This window comes from Brachypodium distachyon, chromosome 1 (assembly GCF_000005505.3).
Source record: "Brachypodium distachyon strain Bd21 chromosome 1, Brachypodium_distachyon_v3.0, whole genome shotgun sequence".
In the NCBI taxonomy this organism is placed as follows: domain Eukaryota; kingdom Viridiplantae; phylum Streptophyta; class Magnoliopsida; order Poales; family Poaceae; genus Brachypodium; species Brachypodium distachyon.
This window is the reverse complement of record NC_016131.3, coordinates 8,593,805-8,613,658: the sequence shown is the minus strand read 5'-3', so window position 1 is coordinate 8,613,658 and position 19,854 is coordinate 8,593,805. Positions and strand designations below refer to the sequence as shown.

Below are 19,854 nucleotides of genomic sequence, written 5' to 3'. Positions count from 1 at the left end.
CGGGAGCGCCATGGCGTGGCGAGCGAGTTGCCACGCTTCTGAAACTCTGACCCCGTTGCCATACATCATGGCCAACGTCTTTAATTTCCCATGCACGAGATTAAGACTGCAAATTTTTTAATTTGACCAACTGGTATTCCATATTTTGTTTCTAGCGTTGTGCGGTGCCTAAAATGAGCCTTTCTCATGCATTGATTCGGATCGGTGCAGGTGGACAAGCCGATTGTGTCTTGTAACGACGGACGTGATCCGCGAGCGGACCAGAGAGCTTGGTTTCATTTTTGGACGCGAATACCATGCGACGTTCGCGCCGTAGACCTTCCGCGCCACGCGCCATGACTACGTACTTGCCACGTTGGCTGCCATGTCAAGTTGCCACGCGGTGAGCGAGCTGCCAGGATTTTTCGTCGCGCGAGCTCGTGCGCACGTTAGCACGCAAGCGCGAGCCGGAACCGTTCGTGCGGGAGCGGTCTGGCGCGGTGAGCGAGGTGCCAGGCTTCTTCGTCGTGCGAGCGGGAACCGTGCGCGCGGGAGCGCCCTGGCGCGGCGAGCGACTTGCCAGGCTTCTGAAACTCCGACCCCCGTTGCCATACATCATGGCCGGCGTCCTTAATTTCCCATGCACGAGTTTCTAGCGCTGTACGATACCTAAAATGGGGCTGTCTCATGCATTGATTCGGATCAGCGCATTTTGGCAAGCCGATTGTGTGTTGTGACGACGGAAGCGATCCGCAAGCGGACCACAGAGTGTACTTCACACTTGGTTTTATTTTTGGATGCGAATACCGCACGACGTTCGCGCCGTAGACCTTCCGCGCGACCCGTCGTGACTACGCACTTGCCACGTTGGCAGCCACGTCAAGTTGCCACGCGAGCGCGAGTCGGAACCGTGCGTGCGCGAGCGCCCTGGCACGGCGAGCGCGTGAGTTACCAGGCTTCTTCGTCAGGCGAGCGCGTGCGCGCGTTAGGGCGGGAGCGGAAGTCAGAACCGGGCGCGCGGGAGCGGAAGTCAGAACCGGGCGCGCGGGAGCGCCCTAGCGGGGCGAACAAGTTGCCAAGCTTTTGAAACTTCGACCCCCGTTGCCATACGTCATTGGCAATCCGATTGTGTGTTGTGATGACGGAAGCGATCTGTGAGTTGACCACAGAGGCACAGAGTGTACTTCACACTTTATCTTTTTTCCGTGAGAAAAAATGTACTTCTCACTTTGTGAGCCGAGCTGTTAAGCGCGCTCAACTTTTGGGCTGAGCACCCACAGTTTGTTCGTTTGGTAAACACATAATAATTTTTTTAACTCAATACTTTAATAATTCAGTAAGAATTAGAAGCACAATAAGGCAAGGAGGTTTGTTCGGCTAACAAGAACCATTGAGAACAAAGCTAGACATAAGGAACGAAAGCAGCGACACTGATAAGATATTGTTGACAACACAAGTTTTCTCACACGGATTACTAGAATAGATGTGCAAATAGCACACAAATGGAGAACACACAATAACCATAACAAATGGCGGCATTATTCATCTCCTAAAAGAAATGGCGGTGATAAATATAGATAACTAGAGCATGGCGGTCAAGTACCGTAGTTCTCAGTACTGCTCCGGCAAATCTCATGCATTGATTCGGATCGGCGCACGTTGGCAAGCCGATTGTGTGTTGTGACGACGGAAGCAAGTGTACTTCACAATTGTTTTTATTTTTGGACGCGAATACCGCGCGACTTTCACGTTATAGACCTTCTGCGCGACGCGCCGTGACTACGCACTTGCCACATTGGCTGCCACGTCAAGTTGCCACACGAGCGCGAGCCAGAATCATGCGCGCGGGAGCGCCCTGGCACGACAAACGACTTGCCAGGCTTCTTCGTCACGCGAGTGCGTGCGCGCGTTAGCGCACGGGAGCGCCCTGGCACGCCGAGCGAGCTGCTAGGCTTTTTCGTCACACGAGCGCGTGCGCGAGCCAAAACCGCGCACGCGGGATCGCCCTGGCGCGGCGAGCGAGTTGCCAGGCTTATGAAACTCCGACCCCATTGCCATACATCATGGCCGGCGTCTTTAATTTCCCATGCACGAGATTAAGAGTGTGAGATTTTTCATTCAACCAGCTGGCATTAAATATTTCCGATGTTCGTTTTGTTTCTTGCGATATGCGGTGTCTAAAGTGGGCATGTCTCATGCATTGATTCGGATCTGCGCAGTGACGACGGAAGCGATCCGCGATTGGACCATAGAGTGTACTTCAAACTTGGTTTTATTTTTGGAAGCCAATACCGCGCGACCCGCATGACTACGCACTTGCATCGTTGTCTGCCACGTCAAGTTGCCACGCAAGTGCAAGCCGGAACCGTGTGTGCGGGAGCGCCCTGGCGCGGCGAGCGTGCGAGTTACCAGGCTTCTTCGTTGCGCGAGCGCGAGCGCGCGTTAGGGCACGAGTCGGAACCGTGCGCGCGGGAGCGCCCTGGCGTGGCGAGCAAGTTGCCAAGCTTCTGAAACTCCGACCTCCATTGCCATACGTCATTGGCAAGCCGATAGTGTGTTGTGATGACGGAAGCGATCTGTGAGTTGACCACGGAGGCACAGAGTGTACTTCACGCTTTGTCTTTTTTCCTTGAGAAAAAGTGTACTTCACACTTTGTGAGCCGAGCTGTTAAGCGCGCTCAATTTTTGGGCTGAGCACGCACAGTTTGTTCGTTTGGTAAACACATAATAATTTTTTTAACTCAATACTTTAATAATTCAGTAAGAATTAGAAGCACAATAAGGTAAGGAGGTTTGTTCGGCTAACAAGAACCATTGAGAACAAAGCTAGACATAAGGAACGAAAGCAGCGACACCGATAAGATATTGTTGACAACACAAGTTTTCTGACACGGATTACTAGAATAGATGTGCAAATAGCACACAAATGGAGAACACACAATAACCATAACAAACGGCGGCATTATTCATCTCCTAAAAGAAATGGCGGTGATAAATATAGATAACTAGAGCATGGCGGTCAGGTACTGTAGTTCTCAGTACTGCTCCGGCCAATCACCATAGATGCTGCTTATCTTCTTCTGGTTAAGATGCACTAGGTTGCTGACCTTGGCACCACCCTCCTGCTCCTCCTGCATCTGACGGGGATAATCGTACATGGTCAACATAGGCACCGGCGGGAAGGCCCTCCCCAGAGCAGCCCGTGCTGACAAGATCTCACTCTTCTGCGCCGCCACCGGCTTCATCTTCACATATGATTGCGAATCATCGACCCTAAATGGAACGAGAAGACACAATCAAGAAATGATCCGTGAGATCCCGGCGCGATCGGGCATGCATACACACATTGTGTGCGAGAGAGCATGAGCCCTTGTCCCTAAAATTATAGCACACCGTACAACCAACCTCGGAAGCGTGTGTGTGGCAGGTGATGGGCCGTGGAGCTTGGCGTTGCCGTGGGCGAAGGTGCACTTGTCCCTATATGGACAACACCAGTTGGTCTTGAACTTCCCACGGAGCTTTGTTTTGTACTAGTTCTTCGTCGTTGTCAGCAGGCCCAACCACTGTTGTGACCCTGTCGGCACGAAGCCCTCGGAAGGCTGCAGCTGTGGCGGCGGCAGGCGCGACAGCATCCTGCCGGTCTGTCCCATGACATGCTCGCCGTCATCTTCGAGGTGCGGTTCTCCCTATCCATGGGATAAAAACCCTTGGTTAATTACCTTGCGGCGACGGCCGTGGGTAGGGTAGGATGGAAGGGAAGTGGAGGAAACGAGGAGGTATTTATATAGATTTATGATTAATTGTATCTTCTCACTTCTTGGATCGCTCCAGGTTGAGTTTTAATTTGGCCGGTTAGCATTTCACATTTGCGTCGTCTTGCTTTCCGTTTCCTCCAAGTTGAGTTTTAAGTTGTTCGGTTGGAACTCCGTATTTGTGTCGTCCGTTTCCTTCATTCAGCTTTCTCCAGGTTGAGTTTAATTTGGTCGGCTGGCATTCCGTATTTCCGTCGTCTGTTTCCTTACGCTTCCCTCCAGGTTGATTTTTAATTTGACCGGCTGGCATTCCATATTTGCAATGTTCGTTTTGTTTCGCTTCCGCCAGATTGAGTTTAACTTGGTCGGCTGTCATTTCGCATTTGTGCCTTCTGTTTTCTTTCGCTTCCTCCAGGTTAAGTTTTAATTTGGACGGTTGGTATTCTGAATTTGCACTGTCCATTTCCTTCCCCTTCCTGCGGGTTGAGTTTTAATTTGGCCGACTGGCATTCAACATTTGCGTCGTGTGTTTCCTTCGGCTTCCTCCAAGTTTGAGTTTCATTTGGCTGGCTGGCATGCCGCATTTGCGCCTTCCGTTTCCATCCGCTTTCTCCAGGTTGAATTTTAAGTTTGTCAGCTGGCTGTCTATTTCCTTCTTCCGCTTCTTAAAAGGTTAATTAGCGAATTGTGAGGAGATGGGCCGCAATTACTGCACTATTTCGGCCTGTCCGGCCATGGGCCTAGCATATACTCCATAGTGGAGGTTTCGCCTGCTGCTTCGGTGACTTGCCTCTTGCAAGTCACCAAGCGCCTTAGCCTGCTGGACCGCGAGCGTCCGATGCAAATCCATCGGCTGGGCACGTCCTAAGGCAAAAACAGGTCTGGACTTGGCAAAAGCGCGGGACGTGAGCCAGCTAGCAAGTCTTTTACGCGGGAGAAGGGCCGCGCCACCACGGAGGCGACGAGGAGGGCGGCGCTGCCGAGCTTCTGCGCCTCCGAGCCCTCGCGGCACCGATCTGCTGCGCCTCCGAGCCCTTGCGCTGCCGATCTGCTGCGGCTTCGATCCGTCGCGCCGCCGATCTGCTGCTCCTCCCAGCCCTCACGCCGCCGAGCCGTCGCGTCGCCAAGACGTCAAGAGGTAACATGCTGATTCATCGGACGTGCTTTGATATGATTTTGGAATTCCAGTGTTGTGATGTGCAATCGAATGTGGTGTTGTGCTATCCAATTTCACAGAAATCTATTGTTCTGCTTGTGCAATTGTGAGTGTTGTGCAATGGCAGAAATTAACAATGGGATGCCTCAAGTTGGATTGAGATTCAGAAATATAGATGATGCTTGGCTTTTTTGGGTAGCATATGGTGGCAGAACTGGCTTTGAGGTGAGGAAAAGATACAAAAATATAAGCAAATTTGATGGTAAGGTGAATCCATGTAGATATGTTTGTACTAACGAGGGTCATCGAAAAAAAGGGCAAACGGAGCATGTGAAGAAGTTTTTTAGAGCTGAAACAAGAACCGATTGCAAAGCGAGGATGACTCTTAGGGCCTGTTCGGCATCCCTCCACTCCATTAAATCTGTCAACTCCGTTCCCAAACCTCAATTCCACGCTCCTTGGTCCAAATCTGGATTTTCCAATCCTGTTCGGGGCAGCGCTCCACTCCGCCTGAATATTCCTCAGCAGACAACCACGAAGAACTTCACCATGGCTACCATGGCTGCTGCCTATCTCCCCGCCACTCCCGCGCTGTTCCCTCCTTGCATGAGTTCTGCACTTCTTCAACCCCACCTCGCCGTTCCACGCAGGTTGCATGGCCGATAGGTCGCGGGCGGCACGCGGAGGACTGCTGAGCCGTCGCCGGAGCGGCAACTGCCTTGAGCGCCTTGTCCCGAGCCGCTTGTTCTGCTTGACGAGGCGGCGGTAGGAGATTCCAGGGGGGTGAGGAGCTCGGCGGCGGGATTTGCTGCAGAGGGAAGCGCGGCGGCGGCGAGAGCTCCTGAGGAGGGAGAAGAGCGGAGGAGACGAGCTGACGGGAGAGAAATAGAACGAGATAACAATTCGGGGAAGGTCGAGGGCATTGAAAAAGTAAGTTCAGGGTTGGCGGTGGCAACATTTTTGTAATTTTGCCGAACTCTCCGATCTGACGAAACGAGGAGCAAGGAATGTCTCGCTCCGCAAAAATGGCTTGCGGGCTGCTCCACTCCGCGATTTTTTATCCACGGAGTTAAACCGTTCGGCCTAGCTCTGCCAAATCCGCACGGGGAGCCGGGAGTCGGAGGGTTTCCGAACAGGTTCTTACATTGGATAGAGGTATACCGGGGCAAACCTCAGGCCGGGCCGGGTTCGGGCCGGGCTTCATAAAAGCCCGATGTTCAAATTTAAAGCCCGAACCTGGCCCGGCCCGGCCCGAAACCCCGAAATGCCATTTAAGCATTAAAATAATTATTTTCGGAATAAATAAATGATTTTTTATACCTATTTTTCCTTAAAAAATACCCGTTTTTGGTCATTTCGGGCTTTTTTCGGGCTTTCGAGCCGGGCTTGGGACTGGAAACTGAGGCCCGAGCCCGGCCCGGGACGTCGGGCTTCGGGCCGGGCCACCCATGCCTAGGTATAGATAGAGGGGCAGGGAACTTTATAGTAACCGATTTTGTGGCTGAACACAATCATTTCCTTCACTTGCCACAAACCCGCCACTTGATGGCATCACAACGGAAAATTTCAGAATTGCAAGCTTTTGAAATTGAAACCGCGGATGATTCTGGAATAGGGTCACAATCTGCACATGAGCATGCTAGTCGTCAAGCTGGTGGAACATTTAACCTTGGCTACACCTACCGTGACCGGAGAAATTTTTTGCAGAGCAAGAGGCAAAGGGAGTTGGCATTTGGATAGGCCGGAAGTATGTTGAAGTATTTTCATGACAAAATTGCGGAGAACCCATCATTCCAATATGCTTTGCAATTGGATTGTGAGGAGAATATAACCAACATATTTTTGGGCTGATGCTAAAATGATCCTTGACTATGCACACGTTGGTTATGTTGTCACATTTGACACTACCTTTGGCACAAACAAAGAATATATGCCATTTTGTGTTTTTCTTGGTCTCAATCAGTTTAGAGAAACAACTATTTTTGGTGCTGCTCTCTTATTTGATGAAACAAGTAAGTCATTTATATGGTTGTTTGAGACTTTTCTAGCTGCACATGATGGAAGGCAACCTAGAACTATTTATACGGATCAAGATGCAGCAATGGTAAAAGTTATAGGTAAAGTATTCACAGAATCATATCATGGCTTGTGCACCTTTCACATAATGCAGAATGATATCAAGCATTTATCTTCGGCGAAGGGTGAAGACCGAAATGAAGGTGAAGGTGAAGAGGAAGATGCAGAATCTCATATTCTCACTGATTAGATAGTATCTACAAGTTGAAAGAAAAATGGGCTGAATGTTATATGAGAGATGTCTTCAGTTTGGCAGTGAGAAGTACACAACTAAGTGAGAGCTTCAACAATGCATCGAAGAACCATTTGAAATCAGATTTTCATATTGTTCGCTTTCTCAAGCATTTTGAGAGGACAATGGAAGAAAAAAAAGTAAGGAACTAGAATCTGAATTTAAAGCAAGGAAAAGGATACCAAGAATAAAAATGTGCACACCTATGTTGTTGCAAGCAAGCAAAGTCTACACTCCGGTTATTTTTTAAGCTTTCCAAAGTGAGTACGAAAGATCCATGGCTGCATGCACCAAAGTATTGGATGGAGATAAAAATTATGTTGTTGCCATTGGGACTTTGCATGGCGATTTAATTTTTGAGTAGGAGCGGATAGTGGTAGGTGATCCTGTGAACCAAACAGCTTCATGTAGTTGTGAAATGTTCAATAGGACAGGGATATTGTGTGGACATGGTGTGAAAGTTCTTGATCTGATGAATATTAAGACATTGCCAACAGATTATATCTTAAAGAGATGGATGAGAGAAGCTCGCAAAGAAAGTGTATTGGACAGGCAAGGAAGGAATGTGGTCGATAATCCAAAACTAGAAGCTTTGGAGAGGTACAGGTTTCTATCGTATAAGTTTCTTAGTTTGGCAAACAAAGTGGCCAACTATCCAGAATCTTGCTTGTTGTTAGAAAATTATAAAAAATGACTTGATTGTTGGTACACAGCTGGAGGAGAAAATGAATGCTTCAGCTAGTGCTACTAATGAACCATCTAAAGACCAAGAAAATATAGACCCTAATGTGCAGCAAACAAATGATTTGCCGAATGCTGCACAACTAGAGAAAAAGGAGGTTCCACAATCAAAGAAAACAAGGAGAACAAAAACGTGGCTCGATAAGCTACACAAACGGAAGCGGAAGCCAACTACATCAGTTGCATCAACAAAAAAGGGAACGAAGGTACTGTCGTAATCTGGACAAAGATGTCATATAACATTGTCATTCATTCATAATTAAACTAATTAGTTGATTTTCATTGGCAGCAACAAAAGAAAGATGACGGGGTGCAGCCTCATGTAGAGGTGGAGAAAAATGGCAGCGACAAAGGATCAAAGGAGGACTGTAAAGGGTACAACGTCATTGGCAATTTTACCCAGCTTTTGACAGCTCCTCTCTCTACTTGTGATGATGAAGATTTATTCTAGCATCTACAGGTTGGTTAGATAGTATTTTGGACAGGGGTAAGTATGGCATTTTGGACAGGATTAACTATAGCATTTTGGGGGCTAACAATAGTATGTTGTGGGCTAAGTATACAAGTGAAATGGCTTGTACGTGGTACCTGTATGATTGTTCAGGGACGTCCGATATTCAGTAGCATTGCTACGTGATGTCTATGTTTTAAGTGGTCTGAATTTCAGTGACAAGTGGTACTTAATTTTTCAGATTTCTCTTATGCAAAATTGCTTGTATGAGTTCAGATTTCCGAATTTCAGTGACAAGTGGTACTTTATTGACAATGGCCTGTATGAGTTCAGTTATGCAATTGTTTAGATTCTCTAGTCGTACTTAATTGTGACAATGGGCTGGAAACTGCAAGTCTGGAAGGCTCGGAGTAGCTTTTGGGTTCAGTTTTGCCTTTGTTTTTATGCCTCAGCCACCGGAGATGAATCCCTTTTTTGCCTTAGGACGTGCTCAGCCGCTGGATGGCATCTGGACGCTGGCACCAGCAGGCTAAGGCGCTTGGAGACTTGCAAGAAGCAAGTCACCGAAGTTTGCTCCCCTAAAATGGGCATGTCTCATGCATTCAATGATTCGGACCGGTGCACGTTGGCAAGCCGATTGTGTGTTGTGACGACGGAAGCGATCTGTGAGCGGACCACAAAGGCACAGTGTGTACTTCACACTTTGTTTTTTTTTCTTGAGAAAAAGTGTACTTCACACTTGGTGAGCCGAGCTGTTTAACGAGCTCAATTTTTGGGCTGAGCATGTCCAGTTTGTTCGTTTGGTAAACACATTCAATATTTTTTTATCCCAATACTTTAATAATTCAGTAAGAATTAGAAGCACAATAAGTCAAGAAGGTTTGTTCAGGTAACAAGAACCATTGAGATCAAAACTAGACATAAAAAACGAAAGCAACAACACCGATAAAGATATTGGTCTTTGTCACATGGATTACTAGAATACATGCGCAAATAGCATAAAAAAAATGGAAAACACACAATAACCATAACAAATGGCGGCATTATTCATCTTTATTCATCTGCTAGAAGAAATGGTGGTGATAAATATAGATAACTAGAGCATGATGGTCGAGTGCTATAGTTCTCATAACTTCGCCGGCCAGTCACCATAGATGCCACTTGTCTTCTTCTGGCTAAGACGCACTAGGTTGGTGACCTTGGCACCACCCTCCTACTCCTCCAGCATCTGACGGGGATAATCGCACATGGTCAACATAGGCACCGGCAGGACGGCCCTCCCTAGAGCAGCCCGAGCCGACGAGATCTCACTCTTCTGCGCCGCCACTAGCTTCATCTCCACATGATTGCGAATCATCGACCCTAAATGGAACGAGAAGACAAAATCGAGACATGATCTGTGAGATCACGACGCGATCGGGTATGCACACACACGTTGTGTGCGAGAGAGCATGAACCCTTGTCCCTAAAAGTGTAGCACACCGTACAACCAACCTCGGAAACGTCGTGGGTGGCGAGTGATGGGCGGTGGAGCTCGGCGTTGCTGTGGGTGAAGGTGCACTTGTCCCTGTACGGACAACAGCCGTTGGTCTCGAACTTCTCAGAGCTTTGTTTTGTACTAGTTCTTCATCGTCGTCGGCAGGCCCAACCACTGTTGTGACCCTGTCGGCACGAACCCCTCGGAAGGCTACAGCTGCGGCGGCGGCAGGCGCAGCAGCCTCCTGCTGGTCTACCCCATGACATGCTCCGGCGTCATCTTTGAGGTGCGGTTCTCCCTCTCCATGGGATAAAAACCCTTGCGGCGACGGCCGTGGGTAGGGTAGGATGGAAGAAGTGGAGGAAACGGGCAGGTATTTATATACATTTATGATTAACTGTATCTTCTCACTGCTTGGATCGCTCTAGGTTGAGTTTTAATTTGGTCGGCTGGCATTCCACATTTGTGTCATCTTTCCTTCTGTTTCCTCCAGGTTGAGTTTGAATTTTTTTGGTTGGAATTTTGTATTTGCGTCGCCCGTTTCCTTCATTCAGCTTTCTCCGGGTCGAGTTTTAATTTGGCCAGCCGGCATTCGTTATTTCCGTCGTCAGTTTACTTACGCTTCCCTCCAGGTTGATTTTTAATTTGACCAGCCGGCATTCCATTTTTGCGATGTTCGTTTTGTTTCGCTTCCTCCGGTTTGAGTTTAACTTGGTCAGCTGTCATTTCGCGTTTGTGCCTTCTGTTTCCTTTCGCTTCCTCCAGGTTGAGTTTTAATTTGGACGGTTGGTATTCTGCATTTGCACCGTCCATTTCCTTCCCCTTCCTACAGGTTGAGTTTTAATTTGGCCGACTGGCATTCCGCATTTGTGTCGTGTGTTTCCTTTTGCTTCCTCCAAGTTTGAGTTTCATTTGGCTTGGCTGACATGCTGCATTTGCGCCTTCAGTTTCCATCCGCTTTCTCCAGGTTGAATTTTAATTTTGTCGGCTGGCGTTCCGCATTTGTGTTCTCTATTTCCTTCCGCTTCTTCCAGGTGGTGTTTTAATTTGGCTGGTTGGCACTCCGCATTTGCGCCAGTCGTTTCCTTCCGCTTCCTCCATGTTGAGCTTTTAATTTGGTCGGCTGGCCTTCCGCGTTTGCGTCATCTGTTTCCTTTCGCTTCCGGTCCAGTAGTAGTGGGATCGATGGAGTCCCTGTGTGTGGAAGGCTAAATGCAGAGACGCTCTCCTAGCAGGTTAATTAGCGAATTGTGAGGAGATGGGCCGCAATTACTGCACTATTTCGGCCTGGCCGGCCATGGGCCTAGCATATCCTTCATATATAGTGGAGGTTTTACGATGTAGAGGAAGCCTTGTTGCCGCATGCATTTCTTGCCTCCTTTCGAAGTTCCGATTATTCATTTATGTGAACATACAGAAGAACGAGGAAGTGTTGTTAACGATGTTCGGCGAGGCAACCTTCATCACTGGTCAAGATAGTCTAACTTACTGCCCACAAGATCACAAATAGCTGTAGGCTTGAGGGTTTAGGGATGCTAGATGGTCCACCAGCTTTCATCGATGGCATATCGTATGTGATGTTATTATCATGAAATAAAGGTCACCAGACTTAAAAAAAATGATAATCGAAAAGGACATCATCTTTGTTTACACATGTCTCAAAAGTGTGAGAGACATTATAAGAAACTCCAAACACTTAGCTACTAAAAAATGCTACCTCCATTTTGTTTATATAAGGCCATCGTGTGTTCCTAGGTCGTCAGTTTAACTAGAGAACAAGATATAAGTTACTCCTATATGACAAAAAAAATGTCATTAGATTTCTCGCCTGTTGGGTGGACGTCTCGTGTGACTTTATAAATATACTCCCTTTTGTACTTGTTTGTGCAGATTTGATCTTCGTTTTGTCATCAAAGATTTAGAGAAATGTCAAGATGCGGAAGATGTGAATTGTAGCTAGAGAAGTTGGTTTTAAAGTTTATTTGGTGTAGCCTTCGACTTATGTGAATTGTTGTTTTAATTTGACCGGCTGTCATTCCGCATTTGCGTTGTCGGTCTTTCCGCTTTCTCCAGGAGATCGAACAAAATACTATATGAGACCTGCTCTCGCCAGCAATAACAGGTAACATCCATGTACTTTCAGAAATAGTTGGATTTTAATCTGCAAAGCATGACACCAACTTTTATATCGCTATTATGCCATCTCGTAACTTGTATCTAGCATGTCACGTTTTAGCAACAAGAAACTGATCCTCATGTAAATTAAAAACAAACTGATCCTCCTTCAAAAAGCAACAAACCGATCCACTACTCAGTTTCTTTTCTTCCATTTCCATTTGGTTCCTTCCTCTAATAGTAACTGAAATTGGAAAAAAAGGAAGATATAACATCCGGAAAGCGTGCGGTCTAAACCAAACAATGGCATCAACTTCCCTCTATTTATTTGTACCCACACTTCTCTATAAGCAAATAAGGAATAATCTCACCAACTAGCAAATACAATTTCCCCGGTAATCATGAAAACAATGACCAGCACTCGTTTCCCTCTGGCTCTAATAGCAGTGGCGGCGTTCCTGGCGTTGATGACGTGCCTGCTCCGGCCAGCTTCGGCGGAGAGCGGCCATGCCGCGGACCGCATAGTCGGCCTTCCGGGACAGCCGGCGGTGGACATCGCCATGTACTCGGGTTACATCACGGTGGACAAGCGCGCTGGACGGGCGCTCTTCTATCTGCTGCAGGAAGCGCCCGACGAGGCCCAGCCGGCGCCGCTCGTGCTCTGGCTGAATGGCGGACCCGGGTGTTCCTCCGTCGCGTTCGGCGCGTCGGAGGAGCTCGGCGCGTTCCGCGTCAGCCCAAATGGCGCCAGCCTCGTCTTGAACGAGTACCGCTGGAACAAAGGTACGCTGCCATCGAAAAGATTGATACTAGAAGCTTTGTGTTGTTAAAATCAAGTTATTTTCTTCTCGTTGTTGTATCGGAGGATGAAGTTTGAATGACTGAGTGGTTGCAGTGGCAAACATCTTGTTCTTGGACTCGCCGGCCGGAGTTGGGTTCTCGTACAGCAACACCACCTCCGACCTCCTCACCCCTGGAGACAACAGAACAGGTTGTTACCTTAAACGTTATACTCTAACCACGAACTTATGCAACATTCTATTCCATGGCATCAATCAAAGGTTTCTGGCAAACGTTGCAGCTCATGACTCGTACACGTTCCTGACGGAATGGTTCGAGAAGTTCCCGCATTACAAGTACCGCGACTTCTACATCACCGGCGAGAGCTACGCAGGGCACTACGTCCCGGAGCTATCGCAGCTCGTCCACCGGGGAAACAAAGGCGTCGAGAGACCCATCATCAACCTCAAAGGCTTCATGGTCGGGAACGCCGTGACCGACGCCTACAACGACTACGTGGGCACGTTCGAGTTCTGGTGGAACCACGGGCTGATCTCCGACGACACCTACCGCCTCCTCAAGGACTCCTGCCTGCACGACGCCTTCGTGCACCTCTCGCCGGCGTGCCTGGCCGCGTTCCGGGCCTCGAGTGAGGAGCAGGGAAACATCGACGCGTACAGCATCTACACGCCAACCTGCAACACAAACGCAAGTGCACTGCCCACGCCGTCGTCCGTCGTCAGCCGACGGCAACACCCCAAGGGACGCTACGTGAGTTACTAACTTTTTACGTTATATCCAACAAGTAAAGCGAATGCTTTTTAACTGAAAAACGCTGGCTCGATCGGTTGCGACAACACTATGACATAATGTGCACGCAGCCATGGATGACGGGTGGATCGTATGACCCGTGCACCGAACGCTACTCCACGGCGTACTACAACCGGCCGGAGGTGCAGAAGGCTCTCCACGCGAACGTCACCGGCATAAACTACGCTTGGGCGGCCTGCAGGTACCCTTTTTTTGCGCAAGCATGAGCCCTTTTTTTTCTTTCAGAGATAGTAGTTGGACTACTTTGTATATATAAATGAATGACGGTTACCTTCACATTATACATAGCGGCTATATATAATGGTGTGTAGCCACCATGTTTTCAAATGCACAAATTCAAAAAAATGTGGGCATCATTTTTGAAAATTATATTTTTCAGGGTTCCAATGGAAGCCATAACTTTGTTTCTTTTTTCATTATATTCGAATTATTTTGTATATATTTCGATTGATGTTCATACCCTGAATATTCGAATTGTCATGGTCGGATATATATATACCGAAAAACTGAATGTTTTAAAAAAGTATACCCAGATCTGGTCCTAATTGATGTTTAAAAAAAACTGGAATCTAGGTATGCTCATTTGGCTTGATATATGAATGGATGTAAATTAATTTCACTCCATGCTCATCTTGCTTCATATATAATAAATGATGACAGTGACACCATCAATGGCAACTGGAGTGATTCTCCGAGATCCATGCTTTCTATCTACAAGGAGATTATTCAAGCTGGCCTAAGGATATGGGTCTTCAGGTCAGTTTATTCCTACTTTAGTTCTACATACATTTCAGCATTTCCATCCCATACATCGATTGATGCACGTAGCAGAATACCTTGCATCATTTGACAGAATGATGCTCTGTTTGTCACAGCGGAGATACGGACTCAGTTGTTCCCTCGACAGCAACAAGATACTCTATCGATGCTCTAGTTCTTCCGACTACTACTGATTGGTACCCCTGGTATGATGACAACCAAGAGGTCAGTGTCACTAAACTACACTCCCATTTACCTCGCTACATTGTTTTGTCAGTTACGAAGATCAAATTATAGAGAAACTGATCCCAGCAATGCTCGTTTTGATTAGGTAGGGGGTTGGAGCCAGGTATACGAGGGCCTGACGCTGGTGACCGTCCGGGGCGCCGGGCATGAGGTTGCCCTGCACCGCCCACGGCAAGCTCTCATACTCTTTCAGAACTTCCTGCAGGGCAAGCCCATGCCAGGCCAGACGACAAATGGAACTGTGGCTTGACAATTTCCTGTAATTTGGATGTCGTAATAAAGTGTGTGAGGAGCACCAAAACTGAGCAATAAAACAATGGATATTTCCTAATCAGTGTTCCGGGATAGTGGCAGCGGTCATGCTGGTGATCAGCATTGTGGTGGAGATTTACCCTGTAGAGATATGAACAAGCATGCAGAACACCGCTGTTCTCCTCCACATTCCCAACTAAAATTGCAGAATTCTCTCATTTCATAAGTACCCAAATTACATCAATAATAAATAAGATGAGATGCTCGATAGTGGCATCGAAGTTAGGGTTAACAAAGCAGTTCCATAGGTTCTTGATGCAAAACAAGCAAATCAGGGCTCTTTTCCTGTCTGTTACTTTTCAGTTCTGTTTAAGCATAGGTTCTGAAACTCAACTGTTACTTCATGTAGCTTATAAGCATAGTATCAAAATTTCCCTAGCAGAGGTATGTTTATATAATCACCCTTTTCCAACATCTTACTGTAGGTTCCTTTACCCACTTGAGAAACTATTGCCAATCCAAAATGGGTTCTCAACCCTCCCATATAGTATAAGTACATATAACAAAGCTAATATGGATTGCTGAATGTTCTTCCAATTTCAAACTTCAGAGCACAAGAACAAGAACAGTGTCAAGAATCATATTATGGTATGTAAAACATATGCCCTGAATATAGAAGTACCCATACAAAACCATCGTTACATTAAGAATGTGCACTGAATTAACAACAAACGTGCAGTGATTACACAGTAGGGAGTGTGGATGCCAGCATTAACAGCAGCAGAATTAACTTGCAAACATTCACAATGTTTTGGTGAAGTCCAAATGAGATCAAGTTGCCTCATGTAAATCAGTAGGCCAGGCCATTGCCTTGCATCAGTGCTATCTTTAAATTCTTACTGTTAAGTTAATCAGTCAACTTAAGCTATACCACTCATTACTACAGAAAGGAATCTGGGGTCTGGACTGTGGAGGAGCTGCAGCTTCAGCTGTCCACAACCAACTGGTTCACCCAGTCAGACCAAGTTTCTGTCTAGGCAGATCATCTGAACTCTCGTTTGCTATAGTTATCTAGTTTTCTTAGTATTGGCTGAACCTGGGCCTTTGTTGCCACGACATTTTGCTGCAATCCGGATCAGACTGCTGCTTAGTCTAATTTATAAAATGGGACTGAGGGGAAACCTCTATTTTTTGTTTAAAAAAAAGAATCAGGCCGGGGCTAAAAATGCTAATCCGTCTTTACTTAACACACTGAAGTAGAAAACGAAACCATACTTCTAGCTTTAGACATAATTTGAAGGGAAAATATATTTTTGACACCAAGGCCAGGAAGCACCTTTAATTTCCACCTCATAGAGACAAAAAATCTTCCAAGTAATGAAGAAGAGAGCTTCATTTGCTACATTGGAGCAAAGCTTGAGGGTGTTCGTTTTTATTCAGGCATTTTACAAATGAATCACTAATGAAAACATTTTTCATGGCATAATACTGATATACCAGAAGTCCAGAACAGTAGTATTTGGTTTGCAAGAGCTCCATATGCATATGAGAAAAAGTGATCAACTGGACTCCAGTACATAACGTTAAACAGGTTCCTGATGCTCAATTCACAGCAGTTATCACAATTCACAACAGCTTAGCAGACATCATGAAACTATCCTTATGTAACTGGTTATATTAGGAAGATACATCATCAGGAGCTCTTATAAAATTGTCAACATCAACCAAAATTTCATCTGAGCACAAATCTAAGCACATAGCTAATGAATTCATCCAGCATTACAAACACAACAGTGATATAACTTGATCACATCACCTCGGTCAGGGAAGTCCCCGGAAAGGCTCAGAAGCAGCAATCGCAGTCGAACGGGCAGAGCGCAGTGCCCCCAGCGTTGGCCTTGCCGAACCCGAGTTCATCGGCGGAGTATATGGTGAGCCCGTCATTCGTGCGCCGCCGCGGCCGCTTCTCTTCACCCTCCACGTTTTCCGGCTCCCTACCCTTGCCCCTACTCTCCTTACTTTTCTTACTAGCCCCCTCGGCCCTGCCCTTTTTGGCCTTCTTGCTCCCAACGGCTTCCTCCTCCTCCTGTTGCGACTTGCGCTTCTTGTCGGACTTAGCGGCCTGGAAGATGTCGTCGATCTCATTTGTCACCTTCTGCTTCTTCGGCGTCTTAGCCGATGCCGACGCCGTATCTGGTTCCTCCGCTGGTTTCGGAGGGTTAGGCTTCTTCTTCGGCTTCTTCGCCGATGCGGATGCCGACGCTGACGCTGTATCTCGCTCCTTCGCTGGTTTCGGAGGGTTAGGCTTTTGGTCCGGGGAGGGGGCCTTGGCCTGGATAGAGGGGTTTGGGGAGGAAACCTTCTTCTTCTTGTGGGATTTGGTGGCCATGGCGGATTTGGCGTGGGAAATTCGATGCCTCTGCCGTGGCAGGGATGATGCGAGGTTTTTCTGGGGGGGTGGCGGCGCGGCGAGAAGGGTTTCCAAGCATAAATGGCGAGCCGATACAGAAGACCGGGGAATGGGGGAGGAAGTCGGTGGGTCGCGCAGGCCTGCTTGGGTTGGCCCAGCCCACAGGTCATTCCAATACACATTTTAAGGCCGCTCAACACCCTGCAAAATTGCTACTTTCTCCGTTCATAAACTTTTGTCGATTTTTGAACTAAAACCACGACAAGATTTTATGAAAAATGAGAGTAGAAATTCCTATGTTATTAACCAAATAATGATGTGTTTCTTTCTTGAAATATAAAAGCGCTTAGTTGTCACGTTATACGAGACGAAGTCAAGTGTAGAGTGAAACTCCCATTCAGTGAACACTTATAAACTATGTTGGTAAATTATTGGATTAAAAACGCATGGACCATATCAAAGGTGGAAATCCCCACTACGACTTAAGGAATCATTAGTGGAGTGTCCGTGCGTTGCTACGGATCGACAAACTCATCCATCAAAACATGAATAAAAATATTATAATTTTCACAAACATATAGACAACAAACACGTGAATTGGAAATGCAAACTGTGAATAGGTATGTAAACACTAATAAAAAATCATTATAGTTCACAAACGACTACATGGCTCGTGGCTTATGACTGGTTGCAACAATTATCACGTTGCGCTTGCTTCCCATATACAGTAATTTACCACACATAATGCATGTGAAATCAAGTACCGCACATAATCCATGTAAAAATTCAAGCGTATACAAAATATCACAATGATATTTCAAGACATTAAAACTCCACCTTGACTTGAAATGACTCGGCGACTACCTCCGAGCTTAAAATCTACTGATAGCCACAAACAGACCAAAGAGACCGCAACAGACCGACAAGAAAAATACTTTTTGCAACAACACATTGCAGTTTTCAAAAAACAAAAGCAGCTCAAATAAACTGAAACCTCTTGGCCCGCCTTGAACTGTTCTATCCTTCTCCACATCCTCTAGAGTTGGAGGCTTGGGATCCATGGCGCCCATCCCTTTTTTGCAGCCCCGATGTTGAAGAAGTCTTGCAACCCCACCGAAGCAGCTCTCGTGCATTTTAGAGAGAATAATCCCAACTGGTTCTGGTTCATGAGGCCATTCATTTTGGAAATGCCCCACAACATAGCTGCAATCCCTGTAGGCAACATGTTTTTCTTCGCAACTCTTGCCATCCTATATGTGATTTTTAATACCAACAGATGAGATTTTTTTTAATGAGAATTAGAATCGAAATGCATATGTCGTAACACCTTTTGGAAAATAAATGTTGTTTTCTCTGGAGAAAATTCACTAATGTTTGTCCACAAGAAACATTTTACATAGCATTAGTATTTCTATTTCTTTAATGATACATTTTCTCAACCAACTAACCAAAGAGAAATAAATAGTTCAAGACAGACTTTGTAATTCTTACCGGCTCCAGCGGTGCTTTGTTGGTTTCCTGCAGCCCACTTGATCTTTCTTTAAGAGAAGTCTGAAGAAAAGAAGCAACATGTAAACAGAAACAGAGAAAGGAAAGGAGTGATGAGTAATCTAGAAACAGAAAAGGAAAGTAGTGATCTGTAATCTAACTATCTAAGCATTACCTCCTGATGAGTTAGGACAACATTGGCATCCTCTATGTAGCTGACTTTGTTATCCAAAACTTCCTACACGAAGATCCAGTATAAAGATTATAACATGAACAGGTAAGAGAAAAAGGAGAAACACATTAGTTTCACTCATTCACTCCCGTCGCCGCTTCTTGCTGGCAGCCTACTATCTCCTCGCATTATTAATCTGAGACCACGAGGATAATATTTCTGGAGACACATAAATGAATCCAAGGCTCGAACCTGCAAGGAGGACAGTCAGCGATTAGTGCAGATGCAGTGCAATGAAAAAAAAACTTACAAAGATGAACCGGAGATACAAATTTACACTCACTGGAAAAATTCCAGAGGAGATCTTGACATGAGAACATAGTAAATTTGCTACTGATGCGTCGGGGTGTACCTCGTCGACAAGGACTATACGCAAAGAAAAGAACAGAAATCACCGCTAACCTCTGAACGGATCAGGAGAACTCCAACTCCGGAGGACCAGCCGCTTGCCCCGCTGAGGTAGTCGAGGGGGTCCGAGTCCACGCCCCACACGCGGAATCGGGCCGGGCGGCGATGCCCCTGCGGCGGGGAAAGGGTACAGACGCTCGTTAGCTCGATGCAGATCGGGATGAGGTGGAGAGGGCGAGGCGGGTTGTCCCCGGCAGCGGGCGGCGATGCACCTGCCGGCGTTCCAGATCAGGATGAGGAGGAGAGGGCGAGGTGGACAGCGGCTCGGGCCGGCGCCATGGCCCCAGCGGTGGGCGGCGATCCAGATCGGGATGAGGGGACAGCAGCTGCGCCATGGCCCCAGCGGCGGGAGGTGATGCCGCTGGAGCGCCCTAATGGGAACCCTAGCGGGTGGTTGATGGCCGGAGCACGCGAGGATAGAGGGCGGCGGCAGAGATGGGGAACAGCGGCGGAGGCGAGGATAGAGGGT

At 47.0% G+C, this 19,854-nt stretch overlaps 2 protein-coding genes and 1 long non-coding RNA gene across 3 annotated transcripts; 1 reads left to right on the top strand and 2 right to left on the bottom strand.

Annotated features, from left to right (window-relative positions):
• Nucleotides 1-12,351: 12,351 nt before the first annotated feature.
• LOC100829252 (serine carboxypeptidase 2) lies at nt 12,352-14,942 on the top strand. Its single transcript, XM_003560823.3, has 7 exons — nt 12,352-12,762; nt 12,875-12,970; nt 13,061-13,530; nt 13,641-13,771; nt 14,251-14,346; nt 14,466-14,574; nt 14,681-14,942. Exons 1-7 carry the CDS (start codon nt 12,381-12,383, stop codon nt 14,843-14,845), a joined length of 1,449 nt encoding a protein of 482 aa, XP_003560871.1. The 5' UTR covers nt 12,352-12,380; the 3' UTR covers nt 14,846-14,942.
• Nucleotides 14,943-16,406: 1,464 nt separating this feature from the next.
• On the bottom strand, nt 16,407-17,361 carry LOC100839253 (uncharacterized protein C6G9.01c). Its single transcript, XM_010232874.3, has one exon. The coding sequence runs from the start codon at nt 17,234-17,236 to the stop codon at nt 16,691-16,693; it is 546 nt and encodes a 181-aa protein (XP_010231176.1). The 5' UTR covers nt 17,237-17,361; the 3' UTR covers nt 16,407-16,690.
• A 521-nt stretch (nt 17,362-17,882) lies between these two features.
• Nucleotides 17,883-19,682, bottom strand: LOC112269975. Its single transcript, XR_002962251.1, has 5 exons — nt 19,598-19,682; nt 19,380-19,496; nt 18,921-19,169; nt 18,749-18,808; nt 17,883-18,507 (listed from the first exon to the last, which is right to left on the bottom strand). It is a non-coding gene; the product is annotated as an uncharacterized LOC112269975 (long non-coding RNA).
• Between the last annotated feature and the right edge of the window lie 172 nt (nt 19,683-19,854).